The 21,786-nt window shown below is 44.5% G+C and overlaps 3 protein-coding genes across 5 annotated transcripts; 2 read left to right on the top strand and 1 right to left on the bottom strand.

The window, feature by feature from the left end:
• The first annotated feature begins 123 nt into the window (after nt 1-123).
• On the top strand, nt 124-5,077 carry tfip11 (tuftelin interacting protein 11). Of its 2 annotated transcripts, none has more exons than XM_034594672.1 (15): nt 124-250; nt 750-957; nt 1,075-1,243; nt 1,348-1,504; nt 1,613-1,740; nt 1,858-2,019; nt 2,272-2,463; nt 2,611-2,790; nt 2,907-3,041; nt 3,133-3,236; nt 3,348-3,516; nt 3,653-3,896; nt 4,010-4,152; nt 4,266-4,431; nt 4,560-4,906. In XM_034594672.1, the coding sequence occupies exons 2-15, from the start codon at nt 752-754 to the stop codon at nt 4,904-4,906; spliced, it is 2,502 nt and encodes an 833-aa protein (XP_034450563.1). In that variant the 5' UTR covers nt 124-250; nt 750-751. The 2 variants fall into 2 exon arrangements, with proteins under 2 accessions (XP_034450563.1, XP_034450562.1); XM_034594671.1 differs by having other exon boundaries at nt 172-250; nt 1,345-1,504; nt 4,560-5,077.
• Nucleotides 5,078-5,415: 338 nt separating this feature from the next.
• thoc5 (THO complex 5) lies at nt 5,416-12,695 on the top strand. Of its 2 annotated transcripts, none has more exons than XM_034594692.1 (20): nt 5,416-5,558; nt 5,823-5,927; nt 6,457-6,600; nt 6,757-6,870; nt 7,213-7,310; nt 7,683-7,829; nt 7,934-8,048; nt 8,251-8,383; nt 8,489-8,566; nt 8,677-8,720; nt 9,253-9,352; nt 10,669-10,777; nt 10,875-10,976; nt 11,154-11,250; nt 11,340-11,451; nt 11,533-11,636; nt 11,744-11,831; nt 11,930-12,045; nt 12,204-12,394; nt 12,501-12,685. In XM_034594692.1, exons 2-20 carry the CDS (start codon nt 5,829-5,831, stop codon nt 12,562-12,564), a joined length of 2,055 nt encoding a protein of 684 aa, XP_034450583.1. In that variant the 5' UTR covers nt 5,416-5,558; nt 5,823-5,828; the 3' UTR covers nt 12,565-12,685. The 2 variants fall into 2 exon arrangements, with proteins under 2 accessions (XP_034450583.1, XP_034450582.1); XM_034594691.1 differs by having other exon boundaries at nt 5,453-5,558; nt 5,827-5,927; nt 12,501-12,695.
• A 1,795-nt stretch (nt 12,696-14,490) lies between these two features.
• Nucleotides 14,491-19,129, bottom strand: LOC117767235 (neurofilament medium polypeptide-like). The gene is made up of 4 exons (XM_034594683.1): nt 18,335-19,129; nt 16,735-16,934; nt 16,508-16,632; nt 14,491-16,406 (listed from the first exon to the last, which is right to left on the bottom strand). Exons 1-4 carry the CDS (start codon nt 19,083-19,085, stop codon nt 15,131-15,133), a joined length of 2,352 nt encoding a protein of 783 aa, XP_034450574.1. The 5' UTR covers nt 19,086-19,129; the 3' UTR covers nt 14,491-15,130.
• Between the last annotated feature and the right edge of the window lie 2,657 nt (nt 19,130-21,786).

Here is a 21,786-nt window from a genome sequence, read left to right as displayed (position 1 = left end):
TGACAAATTTAGCATTCTTGCTTAACTTTGATCAAATTATCATAATTTATATAATTCATCTGTACACTTTAATAATATTTATTCATTACGTTATATACTTTTTTTAAAATAGACTTTTACGTGTTATTTTCCGGGGTTCAACTTTTGACGGAACACCGGTACGTACCGGAAGTACTTGTGTTTTCGTGTGTAACACGAAGAAGCTAAATGCTCTGAGCTGGATCGTCTCTAGTTCAGCACTAATCTACAAGTAAGATAATAATAATTAACACTATAAACATTGTTACTAGCGAATTTAAATAACAGTGGGTCATCATTCCCCAGGACGCAGGGTTTTTTTTCATATAAAACGAGTAGTTAATGAAAGCTAACGTTCGCTTGTGCTACTCAATGCTAGCTTGTCATCACGTTGTTTTCTCTACAGCAGTTGTTAGTAATGGTGTTACCCCCACTAGCAAGCTCTTTACGTGTAAGACGTTGTTTGTATTTCTGTCTCAGTTGATAGTAACCTGGTTAAATGTCAATAGTTGTTGTCGTGTTCTCTGGACAAACTCCTGAGACATGCTCGTAGCTACAGAGGAGCTAATACCTGGATGTAACGATAAGTTGACAAAGACTCATCCTACTGTGGATGAGAGTCTTTTTGTGTGTTTTTTTTATCAGCCCTGATCCGTTGCCATGGAGCTGCCTGTAGATGCACCGTATCACCTCTTTAATCGTCGGGATGTTCTGTTTGTTGTGATTTCCAGAGATGTCCATGTCCCACCTGTATGGGCGCAGGGAGGAGGAGGAGGAAGGTGTGGAGATTGAGAGCTTTGAGGTGACAGACTGGGATCTGGCCAATGAGTTCAACCCGGAACGCCGCAGACACAGGCAGACCAAGGATCAGGCCACCTACGGGATCTGGGCCGACAGAGACTCCGATGAGGATGAGAGGCCGAGCTTTGGAGGCAAGAGGTAAAGCAATGGGTTTGTTTCATTTTAGGCATCCCGACAGGAGAAGTACACACAACACCAACAACTGCTTTATGTTAAAAGAGGTATTGAGAAGAACGTCAATTGTGTCCTCTCTAGATCTAAAGACTACACCGTTCCAGTGAGCTTTGTGAGTGCTGGCCTGCGTAAGACTGAAGCTGAGGAGAAGCAGCAGCAAAAAGGAGAAGAAGACGCCAATGATTCTGAGGACGATGCTCCTTCAGCACCTTCCCCCCCTCGCAGCACTGCACCCAAAAAACTGCAGATGGTAAATTTTCTTATGTATGCATTTTCAACCCTTTGCAGTGTACTCTGCAACAGAACATTACCTGGACAATTATATTAATTATCAAAATGTATTGTTATTAGCAGGCTAATTTCCGCAAGAACCAGGCCCAGAGGTTTGCAGGAGGCGTTCACTCTGGACAAGGCATTGGTAACTGGGAGAAGCACACAAAGGGAATTGGTCAGAAGCTTCTGCAGAAAATGGGCTACCAGCCAGGCAAAGGCTTGGGCAAGAATGCACAAGGTGGGTGACTCTGAGGAGGCCATGTGATTGAGATGTTTAGTAACACAGTATGTTTTACAGAAGCAACAAAGGCAAGCTGATGTACATATTTCTTTCTTGATGCTGCAGGTATTATAAACCCCATTGAGGCAAAAGTTCGGAAAGGCAAAGGAGCAGTGGGCGCTTATGGAAATGAGCGAACGAAGCAGAGTCTCCAGGATTTTCCTGTGGTCGACTCAGAGGAAGAAGAGGAAAAGGTTAATTTGACAAAAATATCTTTCCATCTAGAATGAATTTTAGATTATCTAGTAAAGTGGTTTTGTTTGGTGAGTCTACATTATTTTTGACATGTTTTTGAATTCCTGTCTGTGAAGGAGTTTCAGAAGGAGCTAGGCCAGTGGCGTAAGGATCCTGCCGGTCCCATTGGAAAAAAGAAACCCAAGTACTCCTTTAGAACTGTGGATGAGCTGAAGGCTAAAGGCAAACTGGCGGGGCGGAGCACCACAGTATCCGCCGGGGAGCTGGCACAGGTCAAGGTATGTTAGAAGTGACTCTAGTTTTAACATCCCTTTGTGGTGGCCTCAAAGGAATGTTAACAGCGTACTATGCCTTGGATCTCCAAAACTACTTGAATAATGCTGTAATGTAGTAATAAGCTTCAGAAACTAAACATGATAGTACTCAATGCCACCCTCTGTGTGTGGTGTTGTTTTAGGAAAGTAGGCATGTGGTCGGTTGCCAACTTTTTCTCAGAATCTCATTTACCTATTATTTCTCCCTGTCTCTAGGTGATAGATATGACTGGAAGAGAGAAAAAGGTTTACTACAGTTACAGCCAGATGTCCAACAAGCACAGCGTCCCAGATGAAGCTCCACCAAGCCTGTCCACTAGGGATCAGAAGGGAACTGGCTTTGCTTTGCCTGAGCTTGAACATAACCTGCAGCTACTGATAGACCTCACAGAACAGGACATATTGCAGGTATGAGGTGTATCAGCAATCTGACTCTTGTGTTATGATGTTGTGGTCTCTATAATTTTTCAATATACCATTCTGCGACGTATACTCTGTGATTCTCATGTACTGACGTGTTATCTCTTTATCTCATCATATTAAACCTTCATGTAGTCTGCCAGACGTCTCCAGCATGAGAAAGATGTAGTTGTGTCCCTGAGCCATGAGTCAAGAACACTGCAGACCAGACTAGATGCAGAGCAAGATTCCATCCAGAAAATGGAGGCCGTACTGGCGCTGGTGGAGCGTTTTCCTTCTGGGGAAACTGCACCTGGGGAGGGACCCACCCTGCAGGTGCATACACAGACTAGCAGCTAACATTATCAGATTATTTCCGTTTATTAGTCTCTGCTCTGTTTTCCAATTCACAAACTTAATTTATTTGGGTGCTTTCCTTGCTCTCTGTTCAGGAATGTGCCCGGATCTTTGAGACCTTACAAACAGATTATTATGAAGAATACAAGACAATGGGATTGTCAGACTTGGCTGTAGCAGTTGTTCATCCGTTACTCAAAGAGAGACTTTGCTCTTGGGACCCACTTAAGGTAAGCTTTTCTAATTATCTTCTTTTGAGGTTACGATGCATTGTCATTATTTAATCCCTAATTAAGCTACAATTCTCTTTAACTTTTTCAGGACAGCTCTTATTGTCTGGAAGACATCGGCCAGTGGAGAGCAATCCTTGAAACTCGAGAACTCCCTTCCAGTGGCCCAGATTCAAATATGGACCCTTACCACAGGTCATTTTAAACAAAAATAGACACTCATCTCTGCTCATCTACTTGTATGAGTTAATTCTATTTACAATATGTTACAATCTGTTTTTACTGTATGCATCTTTCTTCTTCCAGAGTGTTGTGGGAAGTGTGGGTCCCAGTGATGCGGACCTGTGTGTCACACTGGCAGCCTCGTATGGTCGGTGCGATGGTGGACTGTGTAGAGGTGTGGGCTCCTCTTCTCCCCCTGTGGATCCTGGATAATCTTTTGGAGCAGCTGATCTTACCCCGACTGCAGCGAGAGGCAAGACACACACACACTCGCAACTTTCTTAGATGTGAAGAAACCCCTCGACTCCCTGATCTTTTCCCATAATTTAATTGTTGATACTTTCCTTCTATATCACATAATTTTTGTCTCTTTGTTTCCTGTGTAATAGGTTGATAACTGGAACCCTCTAACTGACACAGTGCCCATCCACTCCTGGATCCACCCATGGCTGCCTCTGCTCCAATCACGTCTAGAGCCTCTGTACCCGCCCATCAGGAGCAAACTGTCCAACGCATTGCAACGATGGCATCCCAATGACACGTCGGCCCGCCTCATCCTGCAACCATGGAAAGATGTTTTCACTCCAGGTGCATGGGAGGCCTTTATGGTGAAAAACATCATTCCGAAATTAGGTATGTCTTCATCAGTGACAACCATAGGGATACTAAAGCAATGTAGTCTCTCTGTTCCTGCTTTTCTCTCAAATTTCTTGTCTCCATTTGACGAATCTGGTCTCCTTCAACAGCTTTGTGTCTGGAGGAGCTGGTTATCAACCCTCACCAGCAGCAGATGGAGCCATTTCACTGGGTGATGGACTGGGAGGGCATGCTGTCCCCCTCCAGCCTTGTGTCCCTGTTGGACAAAAACTTCTTTACTAAATGGTTGCAGGTCCGTGAACATAGTAAATTGTTTATAGAAATTTATTAAAGATGTTGTCAGCCACATTTGATCATTTCAGATGTTAAATTTTAGTCAATCTTTATTTTTGTTGTTGATTTTAGGTGTTGTGTTCATGGTTGAGCAACAGTCCCAACTATGAGGAAATCACTAAATGGTACCTTGGATGGAAAAGCATGTTCAGTGACGTCTTGTTGGCACAGCCACTCATAAAAGAGAAGTTTAATGAAGCTTTGGACATCATGAACCGTGCAGTGTCTTCAGGCATGGGTTAGTATTGCTCACAGATTTAAAGACATAATAATATAGGACATCATTTCCTTATAAAATTATGCTGATAAAGCAGAAATCCACTTTTTTTGTCATTGGTACCAAAACAATACATTTTGTCTCCACAGGTGGATACATGCAACCTGGTGCAAGGGAGAACATTGCATATCTCACGCAGACAGAGAGAAGGAAGGACTTCCAGTATGAAGCAATGCAGGAGCGCAGGGATGCGGAGAGCGTGGCTCACAGAGGCATCAGCACCGGTGGTCCAACCAACTTTAAAGATCTGATCCAGACCAAGGCAGAGGAAAACAATATTGTCTTTATGCCCTTAGTGGCCAAACGGCATGAGGGCAAACAGTTGTACACATTTGGACGAATCGTCATCTACATTGATAGAGGGGTTGTGTTTGTGCAGGGGGAGAAGACTTGGGTGCCCACCTCATTGCAGAGTCTGATAGATATGGCCAAGTGAGGTTGGACTGTCTGGTTCCTTGTTTTTCCAGCTGTTCCAACACATAATTTAGGGCAACTGTTTTGCATTTTTATGTAACTTCAGCTTCCTGGTCTTAGTTGTATGTGACTTGGATAATTGTGTAAAATCTTAAGACTTGTTATACTTGTGAATAAATACTTTTTGAATATATGCGATCTCCTTTGTTGTTGTTTGAATCAGATTAAATGTACATGTTTATTTCTGCACTTGCTTAGTATATCATCATAAATATAATATATATATATATATATATATATATATACCTATGATATTTATGTAAAAAAATAATACTTACATTGATATTTTATAGTAAATGACTATTACTGTTGTTATTTCTACTTTACTATTTTAGTACACTGTCCTTTGTTCTTTCTCTTCTTTTCTCTTTATATGGGATAGTATAACAATAAAAGTGAGGGGACATTCATAAAGTTATTCATTTCATAGAGCAGTTGTTTTTTAAAAGACTCGGTGTTTACAGTTGGTTTACGCTAGGTGGCGGTGTAGCTGCTGTAGGTTTTTGACACACCAGGGCTTCCGTCGATGTTTGCGCTTCGCGGTGTGACAAAGTGTGAAGTACGTTTGCATTCGCTCACGATTAATAGACCCAGGCGTATTTTATACTCCAAAGGTAAGTGGAATGTTTAGGATATGTATCATCAAACACGTGCTTTATGAGCTGTCTGAGATTTGTGGCTGTAAACTTCCCTTTAAGAGCCCACGAGCTTACGTTAGCAAATGAACGAGTCGGTCTTAGCTAGCATACAGCTACAATGCTAACAACGGCTAGTAGGCCAACAGGGGGACTTTAGACACACGGCTGTTAGTTTAAGGGTTTTAAGACCATGCTTCATTGTATTGTGCTCATTCTATTTTATTTCCGGTCTTGGTGTAGCCAGCCATGTCGTCGGACGCCCTGAAGAAGCGAAAGTCGAAGGTCGTCCGCAGTGAAGGAGGAACCCCGGAGATGAAACGAGGTCGCGGAGAGGGGGACCAGCAGGTAGGGACACCGCCGGGAGTGGGCAGATGAGCGGGGTCACAGAGGAACCGGTGGGCAGTAGTCTGCCGGAGGACCAGGCCGAGGCCCGAGTCAGCGGAGGTGTCACAGTGTGTTGTAATACAAACACTCACCTGCACCGTGTCTGCGAAGGATTCAAGTTTCTGTATTATCTTGCGTTAAAATATGCATTAAAAAGATTAGATTCCAACATATAAACACCCTGAACTACACAGTAAAGGTTTTCCTGGGTGGACTAAACACCATCATACCCACAAGGCCGCGGTCTACAGAATCTAACTGAGTGGGAGTAGCTGCTCTTCATCAGTCTCAGCAAACACTGTGTTTTCAATCCTCCAAATGTAGCATGTCTCATATGGACGTGAGATTGACTTTCATGTCATGTGGTTTTGTGGCCTTCACCAGTTTATTTGGACAATCTGCTTTGGAAAAAAACTCCACCAGTCATAAGTTGTAATTCCTGGACTGATAGGAGCGTGATGTATGCTATTGATGTGTTTTTATTTGTTAGGATGCACGTGTGTATAATGAGGAGGTGGAGCTGGATGGCCGTGACCCGGAGCAAGACTATCTGCAGTACAAAGAGTCGTGTGAGAGTTTGGCCACGCTCATGAATGAGATCCAGGAGCTTAAATCTAATGGAGCCAAGGAGGGGGTAAGAGTCAAGCTCTCCAGACACACACCCTGTCTGTTCTGTTATTATAGACCGATATCAGTGTCAGTTATAGTGAAGTCACATAACAGACGAGTCCTGATAAAGACAAGATTCTGTCTCTTCACCATTTTCATCAATTCTGACTCTTCTTCTCAGTGTGCCGAGGTCGAGCAGAGACGTATGCAGAGCTGCATCCACTTCATGAATCTGAAAAAACTCAATCGTCTGGCTCACATGCGACTAAAGAGAGGCAGAGACCAAACACATGATGTAAGTCCCACATATCAACACTGTTGTCTGTATTATATGTCCAGATTTCAGTCTGTTCCATCCATTTGTTGAAAAAAGTGCTGCCTAAACTTCCTATTGTGCTGACAGAGGAAGGAAAGTTGAACTCAGTGCATTTTGTTTCTACTTATAACACCTCTAACTGAAGGAGCTGCCACTGTCAGCAACGGCTATTTACACCCTCTGGTTTGTTATTTTCAATTAGGATGCTGATTCTGTTTATTGATCCTTGTTCTTTTTTTCAATCTTTATTTGACATATTGTTTGTTTTCAGGGTCACCTGGGTTGTGTAAACAAGCATTAACCACTTTTTCCTCCACTCAGGCAAAGCAGAAAGTGGACGTGCTGCACCTTCAGCTACAGAACCTGCTGTACGAAGTTATGCATCTTCAGAAGGAGATCAGCAAGTGTCTAGAGTTCAAGTTAGTACAACATTTTACATCATATTGTAAAAGCTTTCACTTGATTCGAATGAAGCAGGGTTACTCGTGAAAAATCCAAGTTTAACATTAGAACAAAACAAATGGAAATTCAATTTATTTTAGCTTTTCTGTTAGAAAACACTATAGGAATAGAATGATGAACTCCCTCTGTATGAGAATGTACTGTAGTATAGTTAATGAATATGAACTTGAGTGAAAGATACTTACACAGCTCAAAAGACACAGAAAAATGAACGGTTATTGCACAAATATGTTTTCTTAGTTCCAGTGCCGATTGTTCACTCACAGATTTTCGCCCTAACCCTAACCCTGTTGTCACAATGATAATTAACCTCTGTCTCATTGTCCCAGATCCAAGCACGAGGAGATAGACTTGGTCTCTGAGGAAGAGTTCTACCAGGAGGCCCCAGCAGAGATATCCAGGCCCAACCTCACAAAAAATGACCCCCACCAACTCACACTGGCTCGACTGGACTGGGAGCTTGAACAGAGAAAGAGGTGTGTGGCTTAGTGCATTTGCAGTATGCTATGGTTAAAAAAAATCGATCTTAATATTTTTGGGAAGCACAGAACGGTTGTTAAAATTTTGGGTTTGCATACAGGTTGGCAGAGAAATACAAGGAGTCACAGTCCACAAAGGAGAAGAACCAGAAGAGCATTGAGGTGAAGAAGGAACATCTGACAAGTTTACAGCCAGGACTGAACGCCATCATGCAGGTATAACAACTGTCTGTCCAGGAGCCTCATTACTAAGGCTTTCTCTTCTGAACTTAAACAGGACCACAAAGTGTTCATTTGATTAATTAAGTAATTTGACTGCTTTGTGTGTCTGCTGAAAGTGTTGAGTCCCATTCTTCATTCAGGGTTCGATCTGTCTGCCAGTGGACACCTCTGATTTATGCCCTGTCCTCTTTCCCAGGCCTCTGTCCCAGTGCAGGAGTACCTCTCCATGCCTTTTGAACAGACACAGAAACAGACTGAGATCGCCCGCCATCTCCCTCCACCTCTGTATGTCCTGTTTGTTCAAGCCAATGCCTACGGCCAGGCCTGCGGTCAGTACTCATTAGAGAATGTCTTATGTCTCAGGACAAAATGGAGTTCCTCTCTTTGGGATGCAAGCCCTGATTTTCAGTGGTTTATTTTTGTTTCTCTTTCAGACAAGAACCTGAGTGTGTCAATCAGTGGTGATGTGGAAGAGGCCAAGGCCTTGTCAAAACCTCCAGAAGATTCCCAGGGTACAAACACTATTATACATGCAGCATACATGTGGAAATATTCATATGAGTCAATAATTCAATGCATTCTCAACTAAAGAAGCAAAAATCATTTGTTCTGTATTATCCAGATGATGATAGTGATTCAGATGCTGAGGAAGAGCAAGAGAAAACGGTGAGTCTCCGGACACACACGAGAACACACACCCTCAGGTCAGCAAGTGCAGAGTTTTCTTAATATACCTGTCTCAGCACCGGACACAGAAACTCTCCCCAGAGCTCTAGCTGTCACACTCTGTGGTCTGGCAGGTTGGGGAGCAGCACCTATCGATTGTTTTCTCCATCCGGCTGGTTGTGGGGGGGGATTCAGAGAAATATGGCCTGGTGACTGTAACGTGAGCCCACGTTGGTCACGCACACTGCGTCTGGTTGTCTGTGTTTGACATCTCATATGAAACTCTCTTCCTATTTGAATCACTACTTTCAGTCCTTCCTTTGAATTCCTACTTCCTGCTTTTTTTTTCTGTAAAAAAAAATGCTTCAGATGCCAAGTCGCTCTCATGTTTCTCCTGTGATCAGCTGGAATTTGATACACATTGTTTTACTAATTTATTTGAAATGCCACAATGTCAGACATGCTTTTTATTTTTGCTTTCTTGCTTACTGTCTCGTGTTTCCTGTGCTTTCAACTTTCTGTTGTTTCACAGAAGAGGAGAAGGCCAACTACAGGTGGTCAGCTGGACGACAAAAGACGAGAGATGCTGAAGAGGCATCCTCTGTCCCTCTGCTTAGACCTCAAGTGTAAAGGTAACACATCGTTTTTGTAGCGCCTAAATCTAATGAACAGAAAAAAAGATTCACTACAATTCTAAAGAGACAGGATACCGCATTGGCCCTAATATAACAATATTTTAGGTTTAAAAATGGGGGTTGTGTCATATTTCAGAACGAGAAAATTGTAGGTTCATTCAGTGTTTCCCCCAGAATTGATTGAGTCTGTGACAGGAGCACACGCAGTTAGTGCTCATGTTCAACAGAGTCTGAGAGACAAGTACAGAGACCAGAGTGCAAGAAGTTCCCGTGTGTAGGAGAACTACATTGAATGCACACAACTGCAGCTTAAACTGTGGATGTTAAAAACTTTATGGACGAAAGTGCGAGCGTGACGAGGCAAATAGCACTGCAGACAGCTCTAAAAGAAATCCACAGAGCCAAACACTAACTTAAACATCTTATGTTATAAGAAGTGTAAATGTTTTATCAAACTGTGATGGGACACATTAGAATAAGACTAGCAACCACAGTCTAGATAATTAATGGGAAACACTGGTTGATTCATTGCGTGTTGAGCGGAGCAGTGCAGCTTCGGTTTCTGTAAGCGTGTCAGTCTGCGCAATAGATCTGCACGTTCCTTGTTTTTACTCAGCATGTTTAAGCCCAAATATGAACAATTCATCTGCATTACAATCCTTGTGATGTGGCCATGCTGGGTCGTATTGTAACTCGTGATATGTAATCATGTATTATCATACATGATTACACAAGAAAGTAAGCATGACCCTCTCTGCTATAATGACCCCACTTGATCCTTGTGTTCCCTCTGCTGGCTGCAGAAGGAATAGTGACAGATTATGGGGAGACCTGCAATGCAGACTTAACTCTACCAAAGGGAGAAAGAGGGAGGGGGAGAGGTGAGAGAGATGCTGCAGCACCTACAACAAGCTGTAAAGGATTTTTTTCCCATTGCCAGCCTTTCTCTGGTTCCTCATTTTATTTCTAGTACCTTCTCTCTCCCCAGTTCTCCTCCCTGCTGCCAGCTGCAGCAGACATTTTACTGCGGTAAAAGAAAAAACAGCAGCACAAGTGTCTTTGAGGGACAGTGTCACTAAGTTCACACTGACTGCAGAGAGTGGCAGCGTTAAAAATGACCGCAAGCATCTACTGTCCCCTGGGTGCTGCTATCATGCATCGTGACCACGCCTTGTTCTCGCTCTGTAATGCAGCTGCAGTGTAAAGTAAACCCTGGGGCCGTTTGAAGGGATGATTAGTGAAAGGGGAGAATATTGAATAAAGCTGTTAATGGATTAGTTCATCACTCTGTGTTATCCACCTTGTCTCCACAGATGGCAGCATCCTCCATCTCTTCTTCTACTACCTGATGAATCTGAACATTATGACGGTCAAGACCAAGGTCTCCACCACCACAGACCTGACCACAGCCATCAGTGCAGGGTGTGTTTCTTTTTTTTGTGTGTGTGCGGACCTTAATATCCATAGCCCTGTCTGTGTTTCAGACCAAAAAATGTGATGATGTCCTCTTCTTTTGCAGAGATTTGCTGAAATCAGAGACTCTAGTCAGCTGTCTCTACTCTAGTGACCAGGGACGGGAAACACCCAATCCAGCGAATCGTTACCAGTTTGATAAAGTGGGGTGAGGATGTCAGACAGTTTTTCCCACACACATCTCTCGATGCAGCTCAGGCAGTGATGTAACCTGGAGTCATCGAGTGGCTGAGATTTCCCTACAGAAAGAGATATATATATATATGGAATCAAATTAATGAATTTAACAAAATCCCTGCAGAATTAACCCCTGACTTTCTTATAGGATTGTTTGCTTTGCTGATTACGTGGAGGAGCTGGGCCATCCCTACATGTGGGTTCAGAGTCTCGGAGGACTGCATTTTCCGAGTGATGCTTCAGACGTGTGTACAAAAACTGAATATCATCCCAGCCGACCACTGTGTGTGTGTGCTACAGCTGCGTCATGTTGGTGTGTGTTTGTTTTTCCCAGGGTGTGCGTGTGGGCAGTTCACTGAGTGCCAGCCACATGGAGAACACCATGAAGCTGCTGAGGGGACGGGTCCAGTCCCGCTTGGCTTTGCACAAACAGTTTGCCTCTTTAGGTACATTGTTTTCAAAGTTTCCACATTTAATGCTCCCTCGTGAAAAGACTGAGTTTTGACTGCGTTTGTTTGTGTCCTCAGAGCACAGCATCATCCCAGTCTCTGCTGAGTGTCAGCACCTGTTTCCTGCCAAGGTTGTCTCCCGTTTAGCTCGCTGGACCACGATCGCTCACCAGGAGTACATGGTACACACTGACACATTTATAGATGTGGAATCATATGCACAGAAAGTGTTTGTCCAGAAATGCACCTGATGCAGCACATAGTCACTGATGTTTCTCTTCCATTCAAGGATCTGCCATATACGCGTCATGTGACTGAGGCTGGTCTGGCAAAGGAGACTGGTCTGTACTTCATGGCAGTGGTTGAACGAGGCACAGGTAGATACTATCACTCTTTATAGAAGTTGCTGTTATTGATGACTCGATGTGAAGTGTTTTTTATAAACAACCTGTCCCTATCTGTGTGTCCCTCTCAGCTCGTCTCCAGGCCGCAGTGGTGCTGAGTCCACGTTACCCAGCGATCTCTCCTCTTTTCTCCCTCTCCCTCAGCTGGAAGGGTGAACGCAGTGGACGCACTGATGACAACCTTCGAGTAGGAACATTTCATTATTGGTCATTTGCCCAGGAGCTTGTGCTGGGGCAAATGGTCCAAAATTATATTGAGATAAAATGTTCATATCAGTGCATATAGAATTTTGACAGTTTATGTCTCGTACTCTTCCTGATTGTTTTACTCTGACTCGTCTACAGGCCATGGAATGTGAGGTCAACGTGTTCAAAAACGAACTACAGGGACCACGTCCAGGACACCAGCTCCTGACCAATCAGATTGAACGCCTTTGTGTCTGCCTGGATGTGTATTTGGAGACTGAAGGACAAGATGACAGCGTGGAGGGACCACGAGAGTTCCCCCGTGAAAAGATGTGCCTGCGCACAGTCAGGTACATAGCCACACAAAGGAATAATGAAACTTTTCACACACATTCGGTCAAGGAGACGCTGAGTGGATTAATTTCTTGCATTTCTAACTCCCTCTTTGAATTTCAGGGGTCCAAATCGTCTGAAGCCGTTCAAGTACAACCACCCTCAAGGCTTCTTCAGTCATCGCTGAGCCTGTTAATGATCCTCCCCACTGTACCTACTAGTTTTAACTGCCCAAAATGAACTTTGTGACTGTGACACAACATTTTTTAGTCTTTGTACCGAACTGAAAATAAAAGAACTTTTGCTTATTTTCTTGAACGAGTGTGTATCTGTTTTTCTTAAGGCTCTGTTGTATCCAGGCTTTTGTCCACTCTCAATGTATCTGTTTCATCCCTCTGCCCTCCTCTCTACCCTCACTTGTCTGTGCTGCTCTATTTATAGGTGTCGTCTGCTCTAGCTGATTATTATGCCATTCTGGTTTGGTGCTGGCGGAAGCTGAGTCACTTCCACTGAGAATCATGTCTAGGCTAGATGATATTTGGTGTATAGTCTACCGTTGGCCTTTGACTACTCTTTTATCATCCTGGTGGCAGTAATATTAATAATACAGGTTACTGATACCAGTTCTATGGTGTTTGGGACAAGTACAGCGAAAACCCGTTCTCTCTTTCTGTCTCTCTCTGACACAAACACAGACAAACTGTGTGATTGTACGCATGTGTAAAAGAAACAGAATTTGTAAATTTAGTCAATGTACGGAAAGCCAGAGGAAATGGTGAGGCGTGCTCGACTTCAGTTGGCAGTGCGCAGCACGAATGACAGATACTGTCCAAACATGATGAATAAAAAGACCCCAAATGAACACTAAGTGGACTACTTGATCATTATAACAGAATTGTTTCAGCTGCATTTGTATAGGAACGATTCTGTCCCAAGCTTTTAGATCCATATAAACGTTCGATCACTATATCTGTGATCACTATGTCCGGTTTCCACTGTATCACGTTAGTTGATACAGAAACGTACAGCCTGACCTAAAATGTAATGGCTCAAAAGGGTATGCGTCATTTGTAGGAGAATGGACTGTTTTCTGAGAGAAGGCATTGCATGGTTTGTACTGTTTTTAAATATGAGTCTGAGGAGGGGGTTTTTATTGGTGAAAAGAAAAAAACAGTCGGGAACATGTACTCTGTTAAATAAACGCTGGCTGAATACTTTATTTCTAGTCATAAGATGGGGGAAAACTAATGTAATCTTTTCCACTTGATTCTCAAAGGGCAAAAATAACAAATTATTTAGATTGGACAAACGGAAAATTCTACCATCCCAGTTTACATAAATTAAAACCAGATGGCTTTTCTCGCCCGACAAGTTGGCTGCAAATTGTTCTGTTTGCATTGAGAGTAGTCGCAGTTGAATTGACACAATTAAAAGAACGGTTAGTTCGTTAATCTTTCATCTAAATGCAAAATAACAGAATGCATCCACCAGATGACATGCGATTGCAATTGGGTTTTGTCACCAGCTGCAGAATTCATTAGTAAACCCAATTAGAAATAAATGTTCGCCTTTTCTGTAAAAGTTTGTAGAAATGTACAGATAAAGAGTTGAAATGTCACTGGAAATCATGAAGTGACAGACGGGCATTTATTTTGAATGGTTTCAAAAGTAAAGCTCCGATTATGAATTAATTCTAATCCTACTCATGATATTAAATAAATACATCTGATAATTATGGTAATTATGTATTAATAATAGAGATACATGTGGAAGGTGTGAAATGATGACAAGGGGACTGATGGTAGTGTGTGAACTGACCCTTGAGCTGTGAGGCAGAAGTGGAAAAAAACGGGCAAGCAAGCAAACGCTCTGCTGCTGATTAATGCATGAACGTGGTCTGTGAGACATGATGGAGGGTGCAGTGGCTGCTGAGGGAGGGTACAGCTCCTTCGCCGCAATGCAGTGCAGTTACAGCGTTTACCTTTTGGCCTCACGTTCTGTAAGATTACTGTCGACGCTGCACTTTTATGTTCACCTCAGCTGAGGTAAAATTATATATGTATGTAATGTGCGAGTGTGTACTACAGATTAAGAAAACCCCACAAAAATCCGCTTGTGTTGTATTTTTCATTCTTTATTTTCTGTTACATATTGCATATTCTCAGCAGTTTATACATAGCACAGTCATCATTGTCCTAGCGCTGCAGACCAGAGGGGTGAGACGCGGCCGTTCACCTTTCGGGGAGAAGCTGCGTTAAGGTGCACAACAAGCGAAATTCAAGTCTTCTTTACTGATGTGTGTGTAAATAATATAATATAGACATTTGAATCTCCGTAAATATACATTTCTTTATATTCTGTCACAATCTATAACTTGACATTGTTTTTGACATCTCTACCCTTTTGAAGGCTTGTGTAGGTACAGCAGGCCTCTGCGGTTCCCGTCAGCGGGATTCCGTTTAAATGCACTTGTTATTTATTAAGGGCAGTTGTCACATTCAGATAAAGAGTTAAGAGCATTCTGCATTCACTACAGTCATACATCAGAAGCATCAGGGGTGTGTAATGGCCATACTTAGGGAGCAGGGGGTTATTTGCTACAGAAAGCACTATTGCTTACATACCAGGACCTGCTTAGTTTTGGACACTGCGGTGTCAGTCTGAACTGCTGGGTGCCTCCAGCCTCTGCCCTGCCCTCCCTCAGGTCTTTGGCATCTCCACCACTCTAACCCTGAAATGCAGCTTTTCAAGTCTTACTTCTTGGCCTTCTCATCCTTGCTTTCCTTGGTCTCAGTGCCAGAGGATTTCTCTGCCTTGCCTCCTTCCTTCAGGTCCTTACTCTCGTCTTTACTCGTCTTGCTTTTCTCCTCAGGCTTCTTCTCCTCTTTCTTGCTGTCGGATTTTTCAGGCTCAGGTTTAGAAGCAGGCTTCTCCTCTGGCTTCTTCTCTTCTGGCTTCTTCTCTTCTGGCTTCTTCTCTTCTGGCTTCTTGTCCTCCTTCTTGCTCTCTGGTTTCTCAGGCTCTGCTTTAGGGGCAGGCTTGGCCTCGGGCTCGGTCTTCTCTGATTTTGGAGCAGAGGGTTTTTCCTCTTTAGCAGGGGGGGTGCTCTCTTTAGCCTCAGTCTTCGGTATGTTTTCTGCGGGCTTGCTGGGAGCAGCAGGTTTTGAAGCATCAACCTTGGGTGCTTCATCTTCATCTTCTTTGCTTTCTTTCTTTTCGTCAGGTTTCTCTGCTTTGCTCTCAGGCTCTTTCTCTTTGGGCTCCTGCTTCTTATCCTCCTTCACAGGCTGTTCTTTCTCCTTCTTATCCTCCTTGACAGGCTGAGGCTTCTCCTCTTTCTTCTCCTCTTTAGGGGTGTCTTTGGCAGCGATGGGCTTGGCCTTCTCTTTCTCTGGAGACTTTGGTTCAGGGGTCTTGGGAAGAGGAGATTTGGACTCAGGGGATTTGCTGGGTGGGGATTTTGACACAGGTGACTTTGGTGCGGGTGACTTTGACTCATCTCCTGCCGGGGATTTAACTCCAGGTGACATTGTGGGTGATTTGGCTGCTGGTGATTTAGATTCTGGTGATTTTTGTGGAGATTTAGATTCTGGTGATTGGACAGCAGGGGATTTGGGTTGAGGGGATTTTGAAGGAGGGGATTCAGCCTTTTCTGGCGATTTGGACTTCTCTTCCTCCTCTGCCTCCTCTTTGTCTTCCTTCTCATCATCCTTCTTTTCCTCCTCTTTCTCGTCCTCTTCCTCTCCCTCAGCATCCTCCTCTTTATCATCTCCTTCCTCACCTTCTTCTTCCTCCTCTTTGGTTTCCTCTTCTTCTTCTCCAGCCTCGTCTTCCTCCTCTTTCTTTTCTTCCTCATCTGCCTCCTCTGTGACCTCTGTCACCTGGGTCTCATCTGTCTGTTCTTCCACGATGACTGTGTCTGAGATCTCATCTGCTTTCACCTTCATGTGGGCAGAGATTCTACTTTCCAGGTAGGAGTAGGGACCTCCTCCTGACACAAAGCGCTTCTCCTCGCCCTCCAGGAGTTTCCTGTTTTAAAAACAACGATCCACAGTGAGTGAAAATTACATTAAGAATTCAAAGAATCTATTTAATTAAACTTGCATGTGAGCTTTAAACCCCTGACCAACCTGTAAGCAGCGATCTCAATATCCAGAGCCATCTTCACATTCAGCAGGTCCTGGTACTCTTTCAGCTGGCTGGCCATCTCCCATTTGGTGTTTTTCAGCTCATTATCCAGCTGATTGATGGTCTCCTGCAAATTAAAAACACACAGTGTAACCAGTCAAAGACGACACTGACTGTATGACAGGATGAGCAGTTAATGGTTTTCTCTGTAAGCGGTAAGTGTTTGTGCCTGTAGTGAGTTGAGGTCATCGTGGTGTCTGTCCTCGCTCTCCATGCGCTGCCTCTCCAGCGAATCCTTGGTTCCCCGGAGGGTCTCCAGCTCAATGGTGCGGCTCTGGAGCTGACGGCGGTACTCTCCGATCTCTTCCTGGGACCCGCGAATGGCATCATGGTTGGACCTTGCGGTTTCAGACAGACGCTCCATACGAACTGCAAGAATTGCAAACAAAAGAAATCACTTGCAATGTCAGAAATGTTTGCTGTGTCACACCAAGTTCCAAACCAGCTTACTTGCAAAAACATTTAAATTCAGCATTCTTTTTCAGCACACAGGCAAACATTGGAGTTTTTTATGTCCTGAGACATTTGACCTGTCTTCTGTATGAAGGCCTCAGTGTCAGATACAGTCACCACTGGGGGCCTTAGTGACCTTGACAGTCGCCATGTGTCAGTCACCAGTCTGACTCAGCTTCCTCCCTCGAGCATTAATGACCCTCAGTGCTGCAGTCAGCTGGACACGGGGGAAGGTCATTCAGTTGGCACCTTTTAATGGCTCTATCAAGTCAGCATGTAATCCTACTGCTAGTGTCAATGTGCCATTAAGTGGCGTGATGGGCCATTGACATTTTTTTCACATACAGCCCTTATAGGCCTTTATAGGCTCAATCTCAAAGTGCTGCATCTCACCCCACATCTACTTCAGCAGACTCTTTGACTCCTATTCTGAAAAAGTGCAGGTTACGTCTATGTCCCCTGCAGTCACGACAGCAGAGAGAAAGAGTGTCGATGAGCCCTAGTGATGAAGCATCACCTGCCTGCTAAAGGCAGGTGACCTTGGCATGACTACAGTGTTATGTCGAGTTTCAGGACAAGATCCATCAACACAATAAGCAGACGTACAGCAAGCAATAACACACCCACTGTTAGAGTGAGAGTGCTGTCTCCTTCCTCTCTGTGTGCATCTCACACCTGCAGTGCTCGCCTCAAATAAAATTGATCATTCTGCAGCAATGATGCACCAACAGAAAAGCGCAGCATTTAAACTGAGGGTCATTTTGTTTTAATCTGGATCTCTGAGCATTTTGTGTTAAGAAATTATCTGTTTTAATTTACTTTGCTCACCAGGTGTCTGCAATCTGGGAAGAAAAGATATGCAATGTCTATTTCAACCAGCACAATCGGTTTATCTGTAGAAGTCAGTATGTGTACAGAGTCGTAGCATAACAACAGGTTACCTGGCCACTGCTCACTCACCCTAAGTCACCTTAGTTTTTACTTCTTTAATCAATCAAACTTTATTCGTATAGCATCTCTCACAGATGTTAGTGAAGTTCAAAATTGACCCATGAGCCAAAAATAGACGAATACAAATGCTGACAGAGAAATTCCGTAAAATAGATTTTAAAAGTTATATAACAATAATTTAAGTGAACAATCTAGCGATGATATCTCCGAGTTCAGCACCATGGACAGAGATCCATCACTGCTCCGCTAACGACGCTCCCCTGTCGTTTTAAACCATATATCCCTGTAGGCTATTATAATACATCCCCTTTTCGAATCAATCTTTAAATCTTTGTTTGAAACTTTACCTTTTGGATCCGACTCACCTTGGAACCATTCCTCTGCGTGCGTTGAGCTCTTGGATGCGTGGCTGTCCAGCTGTGCGCGGATCTCCCTCAGTGCGCTGGTGACGTCCGCCTTGAGTGAGTCCCGCATGTCGAAGCTCACCTCGGCACCTTGGATCTGAGCGAGCAGCTCGGACACCTCCTCGTCGTGGTTCTTCTTCAGAAAAACGGCCTCTTCCTCCAGGGCGCGGAGCTTCTTGTCCAGCTCCAGCCGCGCCATGCGGCATTCCTCTCCGTACTTGTTCATGGCGCGGGCTGCAGCCTCCAGCTCCTCCCGGTTGCGAGCCTCGTCCTCCAGCCTGACGCGCAGCTGCTGGATGTCCTCTTCCAGGTGGTCATGCTCCAGGACAGCGCGGGTCTTCTCCCCGGTCAGCTGCTGCAGGAGACCCCGCAGGTCGCCCAGCTCTCGTTCGTAGTGCTCCCCGACAGAAGCGCGTCCAGCCTGGCTCTGACGCAGAGCCTCCGCCTCAGCCTCCAGGTTGCGGTTGTGCATCTCGAGGTTGCGCACCTTGTCGATGTAGCCGGCGAAGCGGTCGTTCAGAGCCTGCAGGATCTCTTTCTCGCTCCTCCGTGTCATGTCTCCGGTGAAGTTGTCCAGGCTCTCGGCGGAGGACGGCTGGCTGTAGGTAACGCGGCGGCGCTGGGACTGAAAGCCGCTGGAGGACACGGGTGCTGGCCGAGCCTTGCGGTACGAGCCATGGCCGTAGAAGTGGTGGTCCACCGTGAAACTCATGTTGTCCGAGCCGGAGGAGAAGTGACTGCAGCAGGAGGGGCAGTTCAGGGTTTATATAGGAGGGAGGGAAAAGTGACAAGTCAGCAGCAGCACACGCTTCGTTTAAAGAGACACCTTCTCCCCAGAAAACTACTGGATGCGCAGGAACACAACCTCATCAGTGTGGTGCCTTGCTGATGAGCTGCAGGGTATTTCACTGAGTTAGTGAGGGTTAGTTCACTGAGGCAACCACATAAATGATACTGTAACTTGATATAAATGTTTGTCAGACATCACACTTCACTTCAGATCTTTCAGTGGTTTGTGTCCAAAACACAAATTGACCACATGTATTATTATTATGAGACATGAGTCATTTTTGGCCTATTTGCAGCAGTGTAAATCACATAGGTTCTCATAAAAACAGCCCTAATAAATTGTTGAATTTTTTGTAAGGTTTTAACATTTGGAGACGTGTTTGTATTTTTTGTATATGCAGTGGCAATAAGTGAACTGATTGTGTGGGTGTGCAATGTGTTCTGCTGATGCTCTTTTTACTGCTGCAGTGTGAGTTTGCAGATCCACGCCATCCCCCCCTGGGACTTATCTCAACTGCTGGGCCATTGACAGACTCTCTCTCTCTCTCTTTCTCCCCCCCTCTCTCACTACACACAAATAGCTGCATTTCATCTTTTACTCTCTGCTTCTTTTTGATTGCTAAATTGTGGTTGGTATGTTCAGATGGGCAGGTGGTGCAGGCCCAACGCGACATGTGACAGCGCTGACATAAAGCATCATCACAGCGCCTGCACATCAGGATGGTGTCCACTTAGCTGCGATGATACAGCATTCACACAAAAACAAAACTGGGGCTGTGTCTGCTGGTCTGAGGGGACGTCTGCTCTGAGAAGACCAGCACCAATTGATTACTCAAATTCAGGGTGAGTGAGTTTACCCTGCATTCCTTAAAGGGGCATACAGTGATTATTGTGTTTTTCCTTTGAGGTGTTTGTTGATGAAAAGATGCAACAGAACACATCATCCACCAATCATGTCTGTTTGAAGTCCTTAAATCTTACTTTCAGCGGTAGAACCCATTACAGCCTTTTCACAGATGTGTTTAAACGCATGATGGAGACATACGATGGCTCCTGCATCACAGCTCACATGCTCGTGGGACTGAGGGGCCCGCAGGACCGAAATAACATGTGTACCACCCCCTCCCATCACTTCACTCGCATCATGGTTTATAAATGAGAATAAAGGTGCAGAGTCAGCAAAATTCAGCAGTCAGGTTGTGAGCCTCTCATGTTCGGTAGCTCATGTTCGTCAATATCTTGTTATTTGAAGCAACCATTGAAGAAAAAGACGACCACTCTCAGTAGAGAGTGTCTGTATCCGCAAAAGAAAGAAACGAGCCACATTCAGGGTTTATTACTGCAGTGATTATAGTGAGTAAATATATTCAGCAACCAAGTCAGGCCAGAAACCACAAGTATCTGTGGCGTCCCGACCATTCTATGTCTGTTTCACCAACCACATTTAGATATAGGATAGAAGAGGACCTTAAAATGATGAAAAGTCTCCTGCCACACATATGATGTCTATTTTTTTCTCCGCCAAGGACCCCTTACAAGAGATGACACGTCCGTGGGAATAATTTGACATAGCCTTTTTGTTTTCTTAGTTATGTGAAAGAGCAACACAAGAGAACTGTCTTATCTAAATCTCACCGTGTCAACAGACAATCCATACAACATAATTCCAATGGATGAATCTGGGAACTTTTCACAGACCCCCTGGCAGTGTGTCACAGACCCCCATTAGAGAACCTCTGCCCTAAAGGAGAAACAGTGTCCAGCAACTGTGAATACTCCGATTAAAGGTTTTAGGTTAATACAATGATTTGACTGGACGTTTGAAGTCTTGCTTTGTTGAGGACACTGAGAGTGAAAGGCAGAAGGGAGGTGGGAGGCTCCTGCCGAGTGGTGACCTTGTCCTTGCAGGAACAGAGAGACCGGGGCAGAGTGAGACGGGGATGGAAAATAGCAGGATCGATGCAGAGGAAAATGTCCGAAAATGGTGGAACGTGTGTCATGTATAGAACTGCAATGCAAGATATCTCCATGTTTGTACGCTATATGCGAGTGTGTGCTGTGGAGCAGTGGGTGTCCGGAGCTCCCCTTGTTTTCTTTTCATGGAGGTATATTTAGAGCTTTCAGTGACTTGAGACAGAGGAGGAGCAGGAGGGATGGTTGTGATACAGGCAGATGATGGTGGTTTGGGGGGGGGGGCGAGATGATGCACTGATGGAGGGATGACGGAGACGAGGGGAGGGGGGAGGAAGTGGGTGAGAAAAGAGGGAGTCACCTTGTGAGGGACACTCAGAAAAATGGCTGTCCTGGCAGGGATGACTCAGCTGTAATACTATTAAAGCTTTGGCTTGTGTTTATACCTGAATGTGTGTGTGTGCATGTGAGTGTGTGCATGTAGGTGTGTGCATGTGAGTGTGTGCATGTAGGTGTGTGCATGTGGGTGTGGCAGCGTGCCACTGGGACCATGACTGATTATTAAAGCAGTGGACACACAGAGTAAAACTGAATATGTCATGGTTGTGTGTCTGCAGCAGTATTTTTACTGTTGCATTGTAAAATTAAAAGCAAACAGCTCTTCACTGTTTGCTGGTTGTGACAAACTGAAGTTTCCAGAACACAACTGAACT

Source organism: Hippoglossus hippoglossus, chromosome 9 (assembly GCF_009819705.1).
Source record: "Hippoglossus hippoglossus isolate fHipHip1 chromosome 9, fHipHip1.pri, whole genome shotgun sequence".
In the NCBI taxonomy this organism is placed as follows: domain Eukaryota; kingdom Metazoa; phylum Chordata; class Actinopteri; order Pleuronectiformes; family Pleuronectidae; genus Hippoglossus; species Hippoglossus hippoglossus.
Note: the sequence above shows the minus strand (reverse complement) of the source record. Positions and strands in the feature narration are given on the sequence as shown.